The sequence below is a fragment of the Mustela lutreola genome, chromosome 2, assembly GCF_030435805.1.
Source record: "Mustela lutreola isolate mMusLut2 chromosome 2, mMusLut2.pri, whole genome shotgun sequence".
NCBI classification, from domain to species: domain Eukaryota; kingdom Metazoa; phylum Chordata; class Mammalia; order Carnivora; family Mustelidae; genus Mustela; species Mustela lutreola.
This window is the reverse complement of record NC_081291.1, coordinates 14,730,816-14,751,956: the sequence shown is the minus strand read 5'-3', so window position 1 is coordinate 14,751,956 and position 21,141 is coordinate 14,730,816. Positions and strand designations below refer to the sequence as shown.

Genomic DNA, 21,141 nt, shown 5'->3' with positions numbered 1-21,141 from the left:
GGACCACCAGGGGGTGTCACTCTCAATCAGACAGTGCTGGCTTATAAGATAATGCTTCTTTTGGTAAAATCCAGAACCCACAGGGTAGGGCGGGGGCAGCAAAGGGTCTGGGTTCTCTGTTGCACGGAGCAGGGACCTGTTTACATATACTTCGCTCGGGCGGCTCATTGCAGTGTCGGGGCGGTTGCAGGTATGTTGGCTGCATGGCAAGAGCCCTGCCGGGCAGGGCCCATCCCCGTTACCTGTGACCCTAGTACACTCAGCTAATGGGGCAGAGGGACCCGGGCAGAGGACACAGGGCGGGGTGAGTGACCGGCTCTGTCCTGTCCTTGCTCTGAGCACGGGACACAGGAAGCCTGGTCCAGTGTGCAGTGGGTCCCCCAGGGCCCATTCCACACAGTCCAGCAACAGGTCAAGATCAGTGGGGTCTGACTCCCTTTGGCCTGGTCATGGCATGGCTCATCCTGCAGGGCAGGGACATCTCTCCTGGGGATGAGGCCCTTTGCAGCTGCCAGGCCCAATCGAGGCACTGTGCCCAAGAGTAGCCCTCCCCAGCCCCAGGATGCCACAGCCAGGGGCGCCTCACCTGTGAGGATGATGTTGGGGATGCTGCTGTGGCTGGGGTAGCCAAGCTGCTGCGTGTCCGGCAGGCTCCCATGGCTGCCCGTGAGGCCCATCATGGCCGCCTGCGAATAGTTCAGCGTCGAACCCGGGCTGTACAGGCTGCTGGAGCTGATGGCATTCTCCATCATGTTGAACTGCTCCAGCTGGGGGGTGGAAGCACACAGGCATGAGGCCGGCCCTGCTGAGGCCCTGCCTGCTGCTGGCTGGTCCGTTCTGCAGCCGGCAGCCGCCGGGACCAGCTCCTCAGGGGGATGCCCAGTGCCTATGCCCAGAGGGCTTGTTGACTAGGAGACCGTATGGTCTAGGGTCTCCCCCTCCTCCATCTCTGACCCTTCCCGGGCCTGTCCACACACTGCCCCTTCAGGGCTTGCTGGATGGATGGATTGATGGAAGGATGGATGGGTGAGTGACCTGCTCCAGTAAGCGACCAACCCTTCTCATGCCCACATGCCCTTGACCCTGCTTCCACGCAAAGCCAGCTCCACCTCCCGGGCAAACCCACATGCACAGCCCACGCTGAGGCGATGCTACAGCAGCTGCCTGTCCCTGTTTGCTGCCCTCCCCCCCCCCCCCCCCCCCCCGCTGTTGGCCTCATCCTGTGGGCGTGGCACAAGCGCCCGGGGAGGCCAAGCCAAGCCACCCCCTCCAAGGCCTGGAGACAGGAGGGAGCCTTAGGAGCGAAGCTCACGCCCGAGGGGCGGGCGGGGTCCGGGTGAGCGTCTGCTGTGGGCGCTGTGACCCGGGCACCCGCTCACCTGGTGGGACAGAGCATTGGCCTGCCTGGCCGCCATCTGCTGCTCATAGTACGAGTCCCCAAACACGCTGCCCAAGGTGGAGGAGTGCTGCAGACAGAAGAAAGGCCTGCTGTCATCATGGTCCCCCAAACCAGGTCGGGGGCTGCCGGGATGGGGGGCCTCCCACAGGCTGCTTGTGCCCATAGGGAAGCCCCTGGAACCTCCTGGAGGGCACTCAGGAAAAAGGAGGTTGAGCAACTTTCACACGCCTCCTGGGAGAGAGCCCACACCTTCCAGGAAGGAGAGGTGCCCCCCATCTCAGGATGCCTCTTTCCACCGCCTGCTCCTGGAGGGCCTCTCTACCCCAAGAGCCAAGGCACCATCCCCATCTCCTCTGCTTGAGCCCAAGTACGGGTGACCCTGTTGCCATCGGATAGAGGACAGGGGGCCCACAGGGATCAGGAAACCCCCCCCAACAAGTTCCAGAGGAAAACACGTGGGGGGCCAAGGAGGGAGGTGTTTTGAATTTCAGGATGGGCAGTGCACTTGGTGACCCTTGTCAGGCCCCCAGGGAGACATGGGACATGATGGCAGGCCAGATACACGTGGACAGGACGGGTGTACGGAGCCAGATGCTGGCTGAGCGAGCACAGGACAGTTACACGGAAAGCCCCCTGCCCGGCTATCTCCCCCTGACTGCTGCCTGGGGGACCCCAGGGCCCATAGGTGGGCAGGGAGCCCACCTCCTGCTCTTCCAAGGCCAGCCGGGGGCCAGGTCTGCTGCTGGGAGAAGAGCGGGGGACTGGGGACCCTCACAGGCAGTAGAGACAACAGGACAGGAGCTGGGAGCCCCTGCCTACTCCCATGATGCCAGCGAGAGATGGCAGGATAGAGCCTGGTGGAATGTGCAAGGGAGGGACAGTGTGGCCAGACCTCACCCGCGGCACCAGGCCTCAGGAAACACATCCGCAGCCCAGACCCAACTCTGCTTCCTCCTTGGTGAGTGAGCTGAGAGCAGAAAGAAAAACAGCCCATGTGGCAAAAAAGCCCATTTTGCCCTAAATACAGCCAGCTTCAGGTTTGGAAAAGGGAGCTGCAAGGTTGTGGCTGGGTTTCCCCATAAAGGAGACCTGCTTCCTGTCCTGGGTTATCTGTGTCTATGGGTTATCTCTGTGTATCTCCACGGCCTTGGCCTCAAAGGGGCGGCCACAAGCAGGGCACCCAGGCTAAGGTTTCTTTTGTGAAGTTGCCATTAGACTTTGCCAGAAGGGTCCACTCAGAGTGGAAGGGAGGAACACAGTACCGAAGGCCAGCTGCCTAAGGGCCAGGGTATGGTCAGACAGATAGAACGTGTACCTGAGAGGCTGGGGAGGTTGTGGATGGGAGGTCCTGGCCCATAGGGCCACCGAATGCAACCTAGAGCCCCAGCTGCAGTGCGAAGCCAGGCCTGGCCTCCACCCAGCACAGTCTGCCCCCCAGCGAGCCTCTGGGCCATCTTAAGCCCAGGTCTGGTTGAGTCTGGACAACCTGAAAGCCCTCACAGCCTCTTAAGCGGCCCACCTCCCTCGCCAGCACCCAGTGAATGGATGGACAGACTGACAGACACACAGACGTGGGCTTGACGAGATGACAACACACTTCCTGCCTAGGATAGACAAACCCACTTTGGTCTACGCAAACCTCTCCCAAGAGATCCGCTCCACCCTTAAATTCCTGTCCTGCTTCCTATGTAAAAAGGGACATGAGTCAAGGTCCAGCCCCAGGAACAGGCGGCACCTGCTCCTTCCCCTGCCTGGACTTGCTTCTCCCTTCCCTCAGCATCCTGTGACACCATGTGACCCGACAAGACACTTTTCGGGAGCCACAGAACTGAGAGCCCACATGGATGGGTCTAGAGCTGGCAGACACCAGGCCGACCTCTGGCTCACTAATACCCTGCCCACCTGGCTGTGGAGCAAGAAGCTGTACACCGATGGTCCCAGCAGGACCCCTCCTATGGCAGATTGGACCATGAGGGCAGCCTTCCTGAACAGGACACCCACAATCTCAACACAGGGCCCAATTTGGGTATATTTCTGGGAACTGGGGATATGGGGACAGAAGGGCATGTGCCCTGGAGCCCGACATTATTCTTGCATGGTCCTGCCTGGTAGGACAGCTCCTCTCCCTTCTTTAGCAGGGAAGGAAAGTCCTATTGCCCTCTAGGCCAAGAATGAGGCTTGAGCCTCGGGCACTGCCCTATGGCAGCAGCTCTTGGGAGTCTCTCAGCTTGGTGACATTTTGCAGATGGAGTGGCAGGGTCCTGAGGAGGCTCTGCAGCATGGAAATTTCGAGCCCAGATGAAGTTCTGTGGGCACCTCTTCTCCTCTGGTGGAATGTTCCAGATGGAATTCGGCCACGGGTTGAGAGCGGCACCAAGGCAAATTCTGAGGAACCCAGGGGGGGGGTATGTGTGCATGTACGTGCATCAGAAACTGGGGTCCAATGGTGTTGGGCGGAAAGCCAAGTCTGATGATGTGGTCAAGCCCTTCCACTGCCTGAGAAAGCCTCAGTCTCCTCATCTGTTGAGACGGGGACAGAAGGCCCTGAGAGGCTGCACTACCACTCAGAGAAGCTTCCTGTGAGGACCCGCCTTCCAGCGAGGCAGACAGGAGAACCTGAGTCGGGGCCCCACCCACAGGCCAGCTGTCACCTCAGCTACTCCCCCCAAAGTGGGAGGAGAACACCCCCCCCCCCCCACTGAGAGCCTCGTGTGGGCAGGTGCGGGGGGCGGGGACACGGGTGCACGGGTGCAGGGGCTGTGGGACACATGCTCTGAGCCACACATGGAGGTGTCCCTGCCTGCCAGGCAAGGGACCAGGGTGGGGCCAATACTGAGATCACTAATGCGAGTGAGGAGCCTGCCACCTCTAGGCGAGGGTCTCCGCAGAGGCCACAGAGACACAGAGGGAATGTGGCAGCTCCTGGGCTGGGCCAGGGGAGGCGTGCAGGGCCTTCTGCTCCCGGCCCCACCCGACTGGACGAGATGGGATGGAATGAGGCGCGCGCAGCACAGAAGGCAGGGGGATCGATGCTGGGGCTGGAGTGCAGGCCACTGGGAGAGGGGAGGCGGCGTCCCTTACTTGCGGGGAGCTCCCCGGGGAGAAGCCTTGATTGGAGACAGGCGAGGTGGGAGACTGGTTGGCCGGGGAGCCGGCGCTAGCGCGGTACTGCTGCAGGGCCGGCGCCTGTGACGACAGACAGGTCAGGACGCGCGAGGGGCCCCAGGCCTGGTGTCCTAGGATTGGCTGCTCCCCACTGGCCACCCCCACCAAAGACCGCCCCCTCCACCTGGCAGGGGATCACCTGCCAGAAGTGTGGGTCCCTGAACCCAGTCTGAGCCTGGCACCTTTTGGGGCTCCAGGGGTGTGGTGTCAAGAGAATCCAGCTTCCTGGAATCACACTGGAGGGCTGTGGGAGGGGCACGGTGGGCTCCAGAGCACCCACATGAACGCAACCTACACCCACATATTGTGCACACTGCCACACGTGTGTACAAACACACCCACACTCAGCAGGGCACAGGAGGCCCAGGGCAGGGCAGGGAGGTGCTGCCTTGCCTGCCGACTCCGGGCAGCACCCTCGGCTCTCTGAGCTCCAGCCCTGGGCGCGGGCACGTCCTGCCCACCTTGAGGGCTGGTGGAACTGACAGCAAAGGCTATCTGGGGCACACTGCAGGACAGCCAGCACTGGGCAGTCTCGATCAGCAGCGTCACTGGAGACAAGCCTGATGAGTATGCTGTCCTGAGACCTCCACGGGGTAGCAACCTCCTCACCTGAAGGAGTGGGGGTGGTGTAGGGGGTGGCTTGGCTTCTCCCCAGGGACAGGATGGGCGGCATTGGGAACCTGGATTTAGGCCCTGCTCTGTTCCCAGTCTAGCCAGGACATGCTGTGTGCCTTTGGACAGGCTGCCTGACTTCTCCGGGCCTGTTGTTCACTGAGACCCAGAGGACCAGCCCAGGGCCCCATAAGCACTCGGTCTCCATTTCCTCAGTGGCCCGTTCCAAGTAGTCTGGGACAGGGGTGGAGCATGAGGGGAGGGGCGGCACGGGGGCTCAGTTAACAGGGATCAGTGCTGGAAGCACTAGCATGGTCACTTGGCAATGACTGGCCCGGGCCTTTTCAGGGTTGAAAAGAGGAAAATGTCCAGAGGGACATTCTCCTTATTTGGCTGAGTCAGCACAAACCCAAGGAAGTGGCCACCAGAGCCCCTCCCCCAAGGAAGTCAGGAAGTCCCTGGTGAAGGTGCCTGGGTGCAGATGTGCTGGCCTGCAAGACTGGGGTGGTGATATCTGTGCCCCTGGCCCAGACACCCATGCCTCCCTTGCCTGCCCAGCTTAGAAGTGAGGCACCACTCAGGGAATGAGGTGCCCCCAGGCAGGCTCCACCATCAGGACTGCTCCCATACCAGCTGTGTGTCTGACAAAGGAAAGGCTTGCACACTTTCCTGGCCGGGGACCCCTAGGGTCTGCCCTATGAGGGGTCAGAGCAGCTTGGAAACAGGTCTCCATTCAACCAGGCTGCCCAACTCAGGGGGGTCTAGTCTTTGCAGAGCACAAGATAGTCTGAAGACATTTATCTTGGGGTTGACAGCCAATGGCCTGAGTGGAGAGGGCTTGCTGTACCCCAAATGTGGTCCCTATTCCTTGGATATGGCCAAAGATCAGCCCCTTGACACCAGGGCAAAAGCCAGAACAAGAAGCTTTGGGGGTGCAGAGGTCAAAACCTAGCACCCATTTCCCTGAGCCCAGACCCAGGCCCAGGCCCGTGGGCTACCCTGCACCTCTGGGCCCCTGCACCATGCTGCTTAAACCACAGGGGAGCTTTATCCCTTCTCCTCCAAGTTCCCCCTGTGCCTCAGGCTCCCAGAATCTGTCCCCAGGCCCTAAGAGCTCTGCATCCTCCCCGCCTCCAAGGAGCCATTTTAGGTGGGAAAGCTTGAAGCACTGGGCTTCAAGGACCATGGGGGGGGAGCCTTGGCAGCCAGACACAGGTGGCCCATCTCGAGTGAAGTTTGGGTCAAATGATCCCTGCTTGTATCTCAGCCTCCCCATCTATACACATGAGATGACGACCTCAGCCCAGCAGTATCTGCTTCAGCCCTGACCCCTGGCCAAGTTGGCCTTGAAGTGGAACCTTGAGGAAGCTTCAGCCAGATGCCTGAGTGTCTCTGGGTCTTGGGAGCCCAGTGGGGGCCCCCACAGCCTCTGGGATACTCCTACATGAGCCCCCCCAACCGCCCCAGCAAGGCCCCTCAAAACCCCATCCTGGGCTTACCGAGGTAATGTCGATCCCCATTGGTGGCTGGCCTGGGTTCTCTGGGGGGGACTGGGGGAGAGAGGACGGTACCGTGACCGCGAGTGGGGGCAGCTGGGGCCCCCGCGTCAAGCTGGCACTTGGCATCAGGGGGCCGCCTGGGGGGAGGCCGACGGGCACCTGCGGGGGTGGCGGGGGTGGCTGCTGTTGGGACGCGGGTGGCGGCGGTGGAGGGGGCTGGGGCTGCGGCGGCGGCGGCTGCTGGGAGCCTGCTTGGGTGAAGAAGGCGTAGGGCAGCTGCTGCTCCAGAGACAGGGCATCCATGGCCACAGCCTGGGGGAAGAGGAGGGCATCAGGGGGGAGGCCACGAGACAGGAGGGGCCAGGCTGGGAATACCTGGTCCCTGGGAACACCCCATGCTTGACATGCTCACCAAAGATGTCACAGGTAAACAAAGGGACATCCAGAGCCTGGACTGGGAAAGCACAGGCTGAGAGAGGGCAGACCTTGCCCAGGGTCACAGAGGGTTAGGCTACAGCTGGATGGGGCCTGGACTTCTAATCCAGCTGTAAGTGCTCTGCTCCCAATGAGCCTTTCCTCCAGCTGTGCCCCACACGGAAAGGTGGGTACCCCCTTCTGTACCTACTCAGGCTCAGAAGGTCCCTGGTGGGTGACCCTGTTGGGACCCCTCTCACTCTGGAGAGCTTTTTCTGTATCTTTACTTAACAAACTTCTATTGCTTTACTCAATCAAAAAACAAAACAAAACAAAACACCAAAAATATTATCTTTCAGGGATTAAAAAAATGGACAAATTCCTAGAAAAACACAAACTATCAAACTTATTCAAGAAAAAAATGGAAAATCTGAATAGACCTACACCAAGAAAGGAGACTAAATCAATAATCAAAAACCTCCCAAGGGAAGATATTTGCAAATGACATATCTGATAAAGGGTTAGTTTCCGAAACACAGGAAGAATTTACAAAACTCAACACCCAAGAAATGAATAATCTAATTAAAAAATGGGCGGAAGACATGAATAGACATTTTTCCAAAAAAGACATAGAGATGACAACTGACACGTTAAAAGACGCTCAACATCACTCACCATCAAGGAAATGCAAATCACAGCTACAGTGAGGTATCACCTCACCCCTGTGACGATGGCTAAAGTCAACGACACAAGCAGCAACAGGGGTTGGTGAGGACGTGGAGAGGGGAGCCCTGCACTGTTGGTGGGGATGCAAACTGGGGCAGCCACCATGGAAAACAGTGTGGAGGATTCTCAGGAAGTTCAAAACAGAGCTACCCTACCATCCAGCAACTGCACCACTAGGGATTTACCCAAAGATACACCAAAACACTTATTCAAAGGGATACATGCACCCCAGTGCTTATGGCAGTATTACCTACAAGAGCTGAATCATGGAAGCAGCTCGAGTGTCCACTGATTGATAAATGGGTAAAGGAGGTGTGGTATATAAACAATGGAATATTATTCGGCCATTAAAAAAAGTTGAAATCTTGCCATTTGCAACAACATGGGTGGACCTAGAGACTGTAACGCTAAGCGAAATTAGTCAATCAGAGAAAGACAAATACCCCATGATCTCACTCATCCGTGTAATTTAAGAAACAGAACAAGCAAGCAAGAGAGAGAAAGAGAGAGCCAGACAGACAAACCAAGAAAACAGACTCCACTACAGACAATAAGCTACTGGTTACCAGAGGTGGAGGTAGGTGGGGGAATGGGAGAAACAGGTGACGGGGATTAAGGAGGCACGTGTTGTGATGGGCACGGGGTGATGTGTGGAAGTGATGAATCACTGTACTGCACACTTGAAACGACTACAACACGGTATGCTACCTAACTGGAATTTAAATGAAAACTTAAAAAAGAAAAACCCTCCCCATAAGGATAAGCTCAGACCAGTGGCTTTGCTGGTGAATTCTACTAAATATTTAAAGAGTTTACAACACCAGTGCTTTTCAAACACTTCCCCCACCCCAAAAAGGAAAAAACAGATGAAGAGGGAACACTTCCTAACTTGTTTTGTGGGCATAAACTAAGTAAAAAAGAATCAAATTGCTGAAATCAAAAATGAAAGTGGGAATATTACTATAGACTTAAGAAAAGTGATTATGAGTGCTATGAATGATCGTATGCCAGCACAATGGATAACCTAGATGAAAGGTTATCCTTTCATCCTAAACACACACGAGCTACCAAAAAAGCAAATGAAACAAAATTACGGTAAACTGAAACAAAAAACAAAACAAACAAAAAGCTTTCTAGGGGTGCCTGGGTGGCTCAGTTGGTTAAGCGTCTGCTTTCGACTAGGGTCGTGATCCCGGAAGTTCTGGGATCGAGTCCTGCATCGAGCTCCTTCCTCGGCAGGGAGCCTGCTTCTCCCTCTGTTTGCCGCTCCCCACTGCTTGTGTGTGCTCCCTCTGATAAATACATAAATAAAATCTTTAAAAAAATGTTTAACAAAATAACTCTAAACTTTTATTTCAGAGAATTTCAACTAGATCCTCAAGGGAAAGTAGCACAATGAAGAATGCTCAGTCACACGAATCCGCCCGTGACAGGTATGGGAGGTTCCAGGACAAGAAAACACACACAGAAAACACACAGGCCAGAAAACACTCCCATTTCCGTGTGTTTGAAAATCTTACAAACAGCCAAAAGCATTGGGAACCTTTGTCTTCAGGAGTCTATGACCCCCAGGGAGGATGGGGAGGTCTCCCAGAGAGGTAGAGCTGGCCACACCTCCCCCACCCCACCAGGCCCTCACACCTGAGTGATGGGTGACAGCTGGGAGAGGGTGGATGACACCTGCTGGGCCTGCTGCCTCCTTGCCTCTGTGTTCAGGGACAACGGGCTGACGCCAGCCGGGCGGTGCTGCGGTGAGGAGCCTGGTGTGCTCATCCCTGAAAGGGAGGACAGGAGAGAAGGGCAGGCATGACTCTAGCCTCCAGAGGGCCGCTCAAACACCACGATCACTGCTGAGAACAGCCCAATCAATCCGACAAAATCTACTGTGTCCTCATCACCAAACCCAGGGTGCCCCCTCCAAGGCCCCAGACTAGTGTGGGCTCTGTTCTCCTTCCTGACCTATCCCCACGTTGGTCAACACTCTCCCACTGATCCTACCATCCCTCCAAGAGGGGTGTGATCCACAGGCCCTGCCAATCAGCACTTCCCTGCTTCTGGACCACATGATTGGCTCCCAGATGGACATGTTACCAGACTGGCCCAATGAGAGCCTGCCCTGGGACTTTTGATGAACTCCAAGGAGTGACATCTGGAGCTGTGTAGGAAGGGGCATCACATGGCTGTAAGTGGAAGAGCCAGCAGGAGAATCAGGTGCTGAGGGGTAGAGGCAGCACCTGAGCCCTGCATCCGGCCTAACTGGAGCTTCCTGGTTTGGGGAGATAATCAGTGCCCTTTTTTGCCTACACTGGCTTGGGGGTGGGTTAGCTTCAAGAAAGCTGCTCCTGGGTGTGCCTGGGTGGCTCAGTCAGTTAAGCGTCTGCCTTTGGCTCAGGTCATGCATGATCCCAGGATCCTAGGATCTGGCCCACGTCAGGCTCCCTGCTCAGCTGGGAGTCTGCTTCTCCCTCTGCCCCCGCTTCCCTCCCTGGCTAGTGTGTGTGCGCTTGCTCTCAAATAAATAAAATACCTAAAAAGAAAAAGAAAAAAGAAAGCTGGTCCTGTCCAGAGGCTGCAGTTTCTCTAAAGCCTCATGCTCTCCTTATCCTCCTCCAACAAAACTGTACCTTCCTATAACTGCTCCTTTGGCCCCTCCCCCGACACCTCTCCACCTTCTGTGCTCCCCATGCTGAACCACCAGTCCTGCTGGAAACTCAATCACTCTCTACCTTCTTACAATACCTACGTTCCTGATTGAGCTCCGTCAGGAAGGCTCCGTGTTGAACTTTCCCTCACCCTGCGCCCCTCCCCCAGCAATCCTATCCCTGGATGCGTCTGTCATGAAGGAGCTGAGGTCAAGTTCAGTGTGGCAGCAGTTGGGGCCTGCCCCATCCTGGGGCACTGTGCCAGGGAGGCAACAGGTCTCCTGATGATGCCTAGGAGAGCCCTGGGGGCTTGGCTTGATCTCCCAGACTTGGTGTCCTTATCCTTGAGATGGAGATGGTAACAGCCACCCTCAAGAGTTCACTGTGAGGCTCCTGGTGAGGCTGGGAGCAAGCTCAGAAGACAGTCCAGCCTGCAGTTAAGGCCAATGCAGGGGCCTGACTCACCCAGGGTGGCTGGGCCCAACCTGCCAAGGGCATCAGATCAACCTGGTTCCAGCAGGTGAGAGAGCGGGCTCCCAGGTCAGTGGGAGCACACCCAGCATGCACCGAGGGGAGAGGATGGGCAGCCTTCCCTCTACCCCAGGAGGCTGCTCACTGTGCAAGGCAAGCCTGGTCACGCCTGCACTTCCCCTCAGTCGCCCTGGCAGCTCCACTCAGCCGTGCATCGCAGGAGGGCCTGGCACCTCGGAGGGCTCCTAAGGCAGAGCCCCAGTTTCCAGGTTATGCACAGACCTTGGGCCCCAGAATTATGCTGCTGCACGCACAGCATGGACAGGAAGCCTGAGTAGGCAGAGTCCAGGAGATATCTGGTAGGAAGACATTCAGATCAGGCCCACGGGCTGCTCCTTCTCTGAGCATCCACGGCCCTTATGTCCCCAGGCTGAGAACACACTACACCCAGGGAGCAGTGATGTCAGGACCCAGTAGCAGCAGAAGCAAAGGCCAGGAGAGACAGGGTCAGGGGAGCAACAGGGGCTGGGGGCAAACCGGACCATCTCAAGGCACAGAACCTCGACCCACCACTGCTGGGCCTTCCAATTCTTCAAGAGAAGCCAGAAATCCCAAGTCTTAACATGTACTTAGTCCTGATTTTTACATGTTGATTCAGACATCACGCACGCAACCACAGGCCAGACAAAATACACTGGCAGGCTGCATCTGTGCTTGCGCTGCCAGCCTCTGTCTATCCAGAATACAAGGGGGTTTTTAATCCTCTGCTGGGCTGCAGGGTGAGCTCCTGGTCTCACACTGGGAGGGCCACCACCCTGGGAGAGGCCAGTTGGGCCAGGAGGGTGGACAGACGCCTTGCTGTTGAATTCCTTTTGGCAACCTGGATCACCTTTGGGAAAAGGAGTGAGGCCAGCTGGAAGGGAAGTCTGGGGCGGGCAGGGAGAGCTGCCAGGGGAGGGCAAGCCAGGTGGCAGGGGCCCAGCCTCAGGCACGCAAGCCTTGTGTGCGGGGCCGGCAGGCCTCGGAGCTGTGCCAGGAAGGAGGACCCGGGCCTGCCCTCCTCCGGGTTCTGGCCGACGACCAGGAAAACGACCTCAGCAAATATTCAAGAGGACGAGAGGGGCCGCTGTCTCCCTGGCGGCGGACACCTCCCATTTTTCTTTGAGGGGCTCACGTTCTGACTGGCGGGTGGGCTAGTGGAGGGGGGGTGATCTCCACGTGTGCCAGGGGCCGGCGGCTCGGCCTGATTTAAAATGCGCCCAGAAAGTGAAGCCCCTGCCAGGCGAGCTGCTCGAGCGGCAGGTTCGCAAACAACCGAACACATGTCAGACATTACTGGGCTGACGCTCCCAGCCAGGCGGGCCAGGGTCTGGGCCCCACACTCGGGGTCTGCGCTTGTTCCCGCGTCTATGGCTTTCACATGTGTTGTGTTTTCCTGTGCTTGTTTAGACTCGGCGTGGGCCGGAGGTGCACAGCTCCCGGGCGGGTGCTGGGGGGCTGCCAAGGACCCTCTGGAGGAGGGGGTAGTGCTCTAGAGGCCACGGCGAGACGTGAGGAGAAAGACGGGGGGCCAGGAAACAGCGGTATCTGCACAAGGGGCCCCCACCGGCATCCCCAGAGCCAACCTTCTGATTTCTTGCTTCGTGCAGGCCTGTGTGGGTGCTGCCTGCCCACCCACCTCTCAGGAGGCCGTCAGTCCCAGGCTCTCCTGTATTTGCTCATTTTGTCTTCTAGGCCTTCCTGGGGCTGGGGGGAGTACAGCAGGGGCTAGTGCCCTCTGCCTAGTGGCTGAACCTGGGTGGGCACGGGGCCAGGGGTGCACAAGCAGGAACAAAGCCTCAGTGTTAGGCCAGGGTCTTGCTCCCCTTTGTACTGTGCCGGCTTCTATGTTCTTGTCTAGAATCCTAGGAACACCTACATTATTCTTGGCACCCCTGCCCTGACTTTTGCCCCATCAGCACCAAAGCCAGGAATGACTCTAGGCTCCTCAAGTCCTCTGCTCCCCATACTGACCCAGCTCCCAAGCCAGCCAACTTCACCTGGAAGTCTCTCTAGAACGTCTGATGGGGCCCTGCCCTGGCACTGCCACCCCTCCCGATAGCCCGTTCTCCCTGCGGAGCCAGAAGGGCTGTAGCAGATGTGAACTGGAGCACGTGGTTCTCCCAGACGAAACCCCACATGGTGCTGCCCATCACACCTGGGGCAGAGGTGTGACACGCAGATGGATGGGATGAGCACTGGCTTCCAGGCGGGACAGAGGGCACAGCAAGGTTGTGCTCGCACTGGCTGCCAAGTCCTGACATGTGCGGACTCACAGAGGGGTCCCCCCATAGCCCATCCTGCCTGTCCCGCCACAAGGCTGTTGGGGCTGCCTTATCTCCTCCCTGGATGCAAACCCACACATCCCACAGTCCACATGGGTGCAGAATGACAGCAGGAACTTGGGGACAGCGGAGTCTTAGTGGGGACACAGGAGAGCTCGGCCTGAGCAAAGGAGTGACTAAAGAGCAACAGGTGAGTGCAGAAAAGCAGTGCCGAGTGAGACGGGGGATAAGGCTGTGTGGGCAGGGGACCAAGATGGCTCACCAAGAAGAGGAGGTATAAGTGGGGATGGAGTGGGTGAGGGGCTCTGCAGCCACCTGGAGGAAGAGGAGGACTGTGGGAGAGGGGCAGCATGTGTCAAGGCCCTGCTTGGCTGGACAGAAGATGGTGTAGGCAACAGAGGTAGGGGTGGGGGCGGAGACCAAGTTGGAGGGTGAACTGGACTTCCTAGGCCCCAGGGGTCTCGGGTTTTCATTGGGAGGTAGATGAGGACCCGTGCAAGGTGCTGAGCAGACAAGAGTCACAAAGGGATTCTGGGTAAGAAGAGGATGGGGTTCGGATGGAGGGCAGACAGGTGGAGGCCATGCAAGGTGGAGGAGCTCCAGGTTGGGCTGGGTCCTTAATGGTGGGGCTAAGGGGATGCATCCACAGGTCAGGGCAGGCAAGAGAAGAAGGCAAGCCACTGGGAAACAGAGCTGCTCATCCCTAGGGGAGGAGCACTAGGGCAGCACCGGAAGCTATGAGGAAGGTGATGGGCCCATGGGATGTCCCCATGGACATGGCCTGGGCTGGAGTGTCCCAAGCAGGGGACACCGTAAGCCACTGGGCAAGAGGGAGTGTGGACGGAGCAGGTCAGGCCTGGTACCGTCCCTCCATGAAGAGCTGAGGACAAGGAGAGGCAGGGGAAAAGCCTGGTATACCCCACAAGTGAAACCCTTGGGGGCTCCCCTCCTAGAATGTTCTGGACTCACCCAGTTTCCCCTCAGAACCACTGTCTGATCCCTGGGGACACTGGGAGTTTTCCCACCTCCAGGTTGTGTGCCCTCCACCTGGGATGCCTTCCCAGGCAGTACTGGGAAATGCCCAGCCCCTGGGATAGGTTCTAGCTCCCACCTGGTACCCGGCATTCTAGAGGGCACCTTGCCAAATCATCATTCCGCTAGTTGCTGCGCTCTGCCGGGGAAGGCAATCCTGCCCCCGCCTGGCCTGGCCTTACCCTGGCTGGCGCCGCCGATGCCCAGATGAGTCAGGTTGGCTGCGAGGTTGCCGGTGCTGCTGGAGCTGCTGAGCGCGGGGAAGGTGGGCTCCTCAGGGTCCAGCGGGGTCGGGAGGGGGGAGGGGAAGTGTATGTTGGTCAGGTCGGGCAGGGAGCCCCCTGTGTTGTGGGTGGCAGGGATCAGGGCTGTAGTGTTTTCCTGGTCAGCGGATGGAAAGATGCTGGGGGAAGGCCAGACAGAGGGGGGGAGGTGAGCTCTCGCCCCGGCCCATTCTCCCCCAAGAGCTGTGGTGGGGGGTGAGGGGGTGGGGGGGGGAGACTGGCCCAAAAACATCAGGAGGCAGAGAATGGTACCCTGGGATCAGGTGCTGCCATGTTTGGCCCGCACCTCCAGTGGGACCTTGGGAAACAACCTATCTACGCAGGAGAGGGGGCTGGGGTGAGGGTCCTCCTGGCCCGGGACAGGCTGGGGCTGACAAGCGCGCCAGCTGAGGCTGAGTGGAGGCGAGAGAGGGCTCAGTCCCTGCATGCAGGGACGGGTAGGAGGGCCCCTTCTTCCCCCACCCAGTGAGGGTTGTTAGACAGCCGCCAGCGCGGGGCAGTCCTCTTATAGGACTTGTAGCCTCCTGAGCAGACGGGAAGCCCGGGGTTCATCGGAGCAGCCCCACCAGCCCTGGGCATGCAGGGAGGGCCCTGCTGACACTTACTTGATCCCGGGGACCTCGCAGGACTTGGGCCTGGACCCCGCCTGAAAGAAAAGACAATAGAGGCTAAGCGGGCCTCCTCACGCACCGTGGCTCCTTGGGGCGCAGCTGACCATGCCAGCAAGAGGGGAAGTTTATAAGGTCCCACGATGTCTCACAAACCAGAACTAGGCAGCCTCAAAGCCAAGGGGCCTGTCCTGGACGTGTGCAGGGGCAAAAGCAAGAGTCATACGCAGAGGAGTCTCTACCGCTCCCACCACCAGCACCTGCCCTTGGGGGCAACAGGCACATCCTAGCCTAGCTCCGCCTGCCCCTAAGGTGGGGGCAGCGGACAGAGGTGACGAGGTCCCTTGTCAGAACAGACATTTGAGGGAGAACGTGCCTTGTCTACTCTACACCTGAAAACCCCAGGGCCATGCCACAGGGGTCAGACACCAGCTCAGCGATGGCACCACTGGAAACCCAGGAACCCAAGGCTGGTCCCCCATTCCATTCCTAGATCAGAGCGGTGGAGCTCCTGGGGAGAGCGGGACAGCACAACAAACACACAGAGGGTGCTGCCCACGCCCCTAATGGACTCACTTACCAGTGGTCCCCCAGTTCTGGCTCTCACAGGGACCCATGGAGCCCACGTCCCACCACCTGAGGACGAAGGTCGAAGACTCTGGCTGCCCTGTGGGCTGGGGAGGAGTCCCAGGGAAAGCCCGCTGGCAGCAAGGCCCTGGTTTCTCGCCCTCGAGCTGGGGCCACTAGGTCACCTGAGAACTACAGGCTCTAGGCAGAGATCCTAGACTCTCATTCAAGGACAAAGGAGAGAACTCTTCAGACAGCAGCAGACGTGACTGGACAGAGCCCCGAGTGCTGATGTGAGGGCTCCAGCTGTGTCACATTCCCTAATTCCCCATCTGCCTCGAAGGCCCTCAGGCTGATGTGTTCTTTGGGGATTATCAGCTAGAAGAAGGTGGGTGCACTAGTGGGGGGCTGGGCTGGCAGCCTCTATGCGCAGGCCCAGCATGTATGGGGTGGGGGGAGGCTGGGGGCAGGTGGCGGGGGTGTGCCAGCAGTGACTGGGGATCCTGAGGGGTGGTGTGCGACCAGGAGGGTTAAGCCTCTGCAGAGTATGCCAGAGGAACGGGTTTCTACTTGGCCATGGGCTCCTTAATTCTGTGAGTAAACACTCGCTTCATTACCGGATTTTTGCAAAGCATGAAGACAATGACTTTCTAAAGAATCTTTTCAAAAGCATTCCCATGAACATTATGGAGATAACAGCAGATTTCTAAACAGTATTAAAAACTCACCCATCATTGCCTGCCCCCCCCAACGCCACCCCACTCCCAATGACTCCAACGGAATCCTTTTGCCGACATCCTTCAGAACGCATCTGCGCACGAGGCAGTTAAAAGCTGGGCCACGATGTTGAGGTCTGCTACCCTCTCCGCACGCCCAGGATGTCAAGTGTGTTTCCACCGACACTCGCCGCTTTCGCTTGAGGGCTCAGTGGCACACTGAACACTCGGAAGGATCCTGATGTCTGTCCTTACCCACCTCTCTGCAACCACAATTCTGTCGGGGTTGGTAGAATTCTTTTTGAGTTATTTTCTTCCCTGAACATGTCAAAAATCACACGTGTTCTCTATCTAAAACTGGAAGATGTAGACAGGGATAAGGGCTGCCGGTGGCGCCCACACCTGCCACTGGAGAGGACACTACCCCCCTCCCCGCCCCCACACCGTGCACATCTCCCCAGGCATCTGTGTGTAGACGGTGTATCTGGGAGATACGCTGGTTCTGTTCCAGACCCACCCCAATAAGATAAGTATCACAGCGAAGTAAGACAAGTGAATTTTTTGGTTTCCTGGTGCATATAAAAGTTATGTTCACCCTCTCCTGCAGTGGTTAAGTATGTGACAGCACTATATCTGAAAAAACTTATGAAAAAAAAAAAAACAAAAACCAAACTTATGTACCTTAATTAAATATGCTGAGCATTTATCTGAGCTTTCAGCGAGTTGTAATCATGAATCAAACATCACACAACAAATACAGTGACGAGAACAGGGGTACCCGGGGGGCTCAATTGGTTAAAACGCACCTGCCTTCAGCTCAGATCCGGCATCCTGCTCAGCACGGAGTCTGCTTTTCTCTCTTTCTCCCTCTGCCCCTCCTCACCATCCATTCCCCCCATCTCTCTCTCTCTGTCTCTCTAATAGATTAAAAAAAATCTGCGATGCCTGGGTGGCTCAGTCAGCTAAGCCGCTGCCTTTGGCTCAGGTCATGATCCCAGGGTCCTGGGATCCAGTCCCGCATCGGGCTACTTCCTCAGTGGGGAGCCTGCTTCTCTCCCTGCCTCTGCCTGCCACTCTGCCTGCTTGTGTTCTCCCTCTCTTTGACAAATAAAAAATAAAATCTTTTTTTGAAAAATCTTTAAAAATAATAATGAAAACACGTGAACTACCATGAGAATTACCAGAATGTGACCCAGAGACACAAAGTGAGAAAATTGCTGTTGGAAAAATGGTGCCGATGTTCTTGTTCAACACAAGGTTGCCACAAACCTTCCACTGGTAAAAAAAACACAGCACAGTAAAGAAAAGTGCAATAAAATGAGGTGTGCCTGTCCATTTCTAAGTGTTGTACACCTTTCCAAATAGCTTTATCCCGTTCTTTCCACACAACAGTATTATAAGAAGCATCACTCATGCCTCCAAAATTCCATCACAAATCCTAACTCCAGGGGCGAATGGTGGCTCAGTTGGTTAAACGTCCTATTCTTTCCTTTTTAAAGATTTATTTATTTTTAAGAGAGGGGGTGCCTGGGTTGCTCAGTGGGTTAAGCCTCTGCCTTTGGCTCAGGTCATAATCTCAGGGTCCTGGAATCAAGCCCTGCATCAGGCTCCCTGCTCAGTGTGAAGCCTGATTCTCCCTTTCCCACTCCCTCTGCTCTCACTGTCATTCTCTCTCTGTCAAATAGATAGATAAAATCTTTAAAAAAAAAAAAAAAAAGAAAGAAAGAAAGAAAAAGAAAAAAACAGAGAGAGAGAGAGAGGGAAAGAGAACATGAGCAGGGAGATGAGAGGGAGAAGCAGACTCCTCAGCTAAGCAGGGAGCCTGACACGGGGCTCAATCCCTAGACCCTGGTATTGAGACCTGAGCCAAAGGCAGTCACTTAACAGACTGAGCCACCCAGGCATCCCTAATGTCTGACTCCAGGTCTTGATCTCAGGGTCATAAGTTCAAGCCCTGCACTGGGCTCCATGCTGGGCAGGGAGCCTACTTAAAAAACAAAATCTCTACTCCACATATGTGGAACTTTCCACAAGGGACAAAGGATAATTTCATTATAAATCCCCTACTGTTGAACATTCAGGTTGTTTCCAGTTTATTCCAAAAGCTCTAACACGCCTTTGAGGAACACATCGGTTTGCTCATTTGTCACCTCCCTACGATTCCCTGAAGGGGATGAGCAATTCATGTTGCTGCCCCATTCACCACAACTTGACCAGCAATAGGTTTTAGTTCTTTTTTTTTTTAATATTCAAAATAGCTCTCTTTTTAAGTGTACCTTGTTCTATGCAAATTCTTTGAAATCTGTATTCATAGCACAAATTCTATCTTACCGCTAGACATTTTATAGGTTGAACTTCAGAAATTTGTTTCTGGACCTGGAAATAATACAGAAATCCCAACTCAATTGGAAATTCCAAGTAGACTTTGTAATCTAATAAACGTTGTAGTTACTGTGCAGATGAATAAAAGTTTTAAGGATGACCATCAACATTTAAAAACATTGATGATGACCCAATACTAGGGGTTAGTAGGAACATCACAGGCTCAGAATTAGGAGGTACAAGTTCTAAACCCTGAGTATCTTCATAGCCTTGGACAAGTCACTTAACCTCCATAGCTTTGACTTCTTTTTTTTTTTTGAGCTATAGCAGACCTATAACATTGTATTAGTTTCAGGTCACACGATGGTTCGCTAGCTGTATGTACTGTGAAGTGGTCACCACAGTAAGTCTAGTTCACAGCCAATACCATACACAGAAATCCGGAATGCTTCATGAATTTGCACGTCATTCTTGGGCACTCTGGGCATTTTTGGGGAGCGGCCACGCTGAGCTCTGAACCACTGCACTTTTAGTACACACTCCGCTATGGCAAACATGGGTTTTCATTTTTCACCGCTTCTGCCAGCCTGACAGGTCTGCCATTCATGTTAAAAGGGCCTATATGACTGGTCAAATCTGTGAGAAGGTTACATTTGAGGGAAGGCAAAACTTCCCCAATAGGCTAATTCTCCACCTTGGGCCAGGCTACACTTAAAAAAAAGATCAAGAAGGAAAATCATTTCTAAAATCCCTTAGGACTCTCTTACCTTCTTGGTGTCCCATGCTTGCTTAGAAAGATTCTTATCTGTCTCCGACGTGGTCTCCTCCATTCCTGGAACTGTTAATAGTAAGACTGGGGGTGGGGTGGGGAGAGAAGGATGATCACAACCTTTTCACTCTGAAGCTATGTGGCACCAAGGGGGGAGCTGCCCCGACATATACAATCATGACTGTGACACCAGTCTAACCGCCCCGACAGTAACTTCTGGGGACTGCACTCAAGTACAAAAAATGGTTTCATGCAAGGCAAGAGGAAGGACAGTTAAAAAAAAATAAATAAGTGGGGGTGCCTGGGTGGCTCAGTCAGGTGACGGTCTGGCTCAGGTCATGATCTCATGATCTCAGTCATGGGATACAGCCCCACATCTGGCTCCGTACTCAGTGGGGAGTCTGCTTGGGATTCTCTATCCCCCTCTCCTTCTGCCCCCCTCCCCCGCTTAAGCATGAGCATGCTCTCTCTCTCTCTCTCAAATAGGTAAATCTAGTAAATAAATAAATAAATAAACTAGAGACCCTGTGACTTAAAAAGAAATGAAAATAGGAGCTCTGGAGCTGAGGACATGTATTACTTCTGCCTCCCATGGGACTGATACAGGCTTTGGAGGTCTCAGGCTGCAGAGAACAGCAGAGAAATTCTTCCAGACTCTTGCCCCACCTGCCACCTTGTGGTCACCTGTCTCCCAGCCCATGATGCTCAGTGTCAGCCTGAGGTTGACTGATCCACTCATTGTAGCTGCAGCCTCGCAAATCAGTTGCAATGCCAGCCAGCCCCACAGGAGGAGAGGAGGGGAGGAAAGGTCTGAGGGATTGGATGGGCATCATTTAAGGCCCTGGAACCAGCTATGCCTGAAGGCCCCTTTCTTTGGACCTTTTGGTTAAGGTGAGATTAAACATTTTCTTTATGAGACCCAGTTTCTTTATGCCTCTTGGAGGTTCAGTCTTTCGCTTGCAATAGAGCTACACTGAACACAGCCAGATGGGTCACCTCCTCCTCCTTCAAACCCAAAGAGAGCAGCTGTGACGGGTGGGAGGGCAGCCAGGCTAACTCCTCACCCTGTCACTGCTTGGGTCCCTTCCAGAGAAACGGGAGCAGGTGACATGTCTCCCCTCTCTCCACCCCGAAGACAGCTGGACTCTGCACTATCAAGGGCCCCTGCATTGCAACTCCCTTCCATGGTCACAGAGTCCCAAGGGATAATGACATTTGCCTTGGAAAGCCTACCTTGAAAGTCTCACTTTCCTGGGGAGCCCATCAAGGAGACGGCCCCCTCAGAATGGCTCCTAACATTGGGAACAGGAGGGCAGCATCTGGCGCCCTGTTCTCTTCACCCCCAGGACACCTGGAATTCCTGCTTTCAGTACGGAGCCCATTCTTTCTGCAATCTCACCTTCACTGTCTGATGAGCGGGGATCCCGGGACGATGGCACATGCAAAGACCCCCGCCCCTCAAGGGGTGAAGATCTGCTTGATAATCCTCATTCTACCAGCAGAATCTCCCTTGTATGTTCACACATTCACACAGTGCAATGCTACCCAAAAAACTGGGAAGTGTTCGGACCTTAACGGCATGTGATTAACT

At 55.6% G+C, this 21,141-nt stretch overlaps 2 protein-coding genes across 9 annotated transcripts in view; both read right to left on the bottom strand.

Annotated features, from left to right (window-relative positions):
- UPF1 (UPF1 RNA helicase and ATPase) overlaps window positions 1–21,141 on the bottom strand; it is a 222,477-nt gene that overhangs the window by 86,336 nt on the left and 115,000 nt on the right. The window lies entirely within an intron of this gene.
- The window catches only part of CRTC1 (CREB regulated transcription coactivator 1), a 77,125-nt gene that overhangs the window by 6,286 nt on the left and 49,698 nt on the right, over window positions 1–21,141 (bottom strand). For 2 of the 8 annotated variants that reach the window (XM_059160567.1, XM_059160568.1), the window contains 9 exons: window positions 19,549–19,634; window positions 15,174–15,214; window positions 14,467–14,687; window positions 9,457–9,590; window positions 6,676–6,987; window positions 4,481–4,585; window positions 2,292–2,366; window positions 1,380–1,466; window positions 587–767 (listed from right to left, as the gene is read on the bottom strand). In XM_059160567.1, coding sequence (XP_059016550.1) covers window positions 587–767; window positions 1,380–1,466; window positions 2,292–2,366; window positions 4,481–4,585; window positions 6,676–6,987; window positions 9,457–9,590; window positions 14,467–14,687; window positions 15,174–15,214; window positions 19,549–19,634 — 1,242 coding nt within the window. The remainder of the gene's footprint in view (window positions 1–586; window positions 768–1,379; window positions 1,467–2,291; window positions 2,367–4,480; window positions 4,586–6,675; window positions 6,988–9,456; window positions 9,591–14,466; window positions 14,688–15,173; window positions 15,215–19,548; window positions 19,635–21,141) is intronic. The other 6 variants (XM_059160569.1, XM_059160574.1, XM_059160570.1 and 3 more) reach the window with 4 other exon arrangements.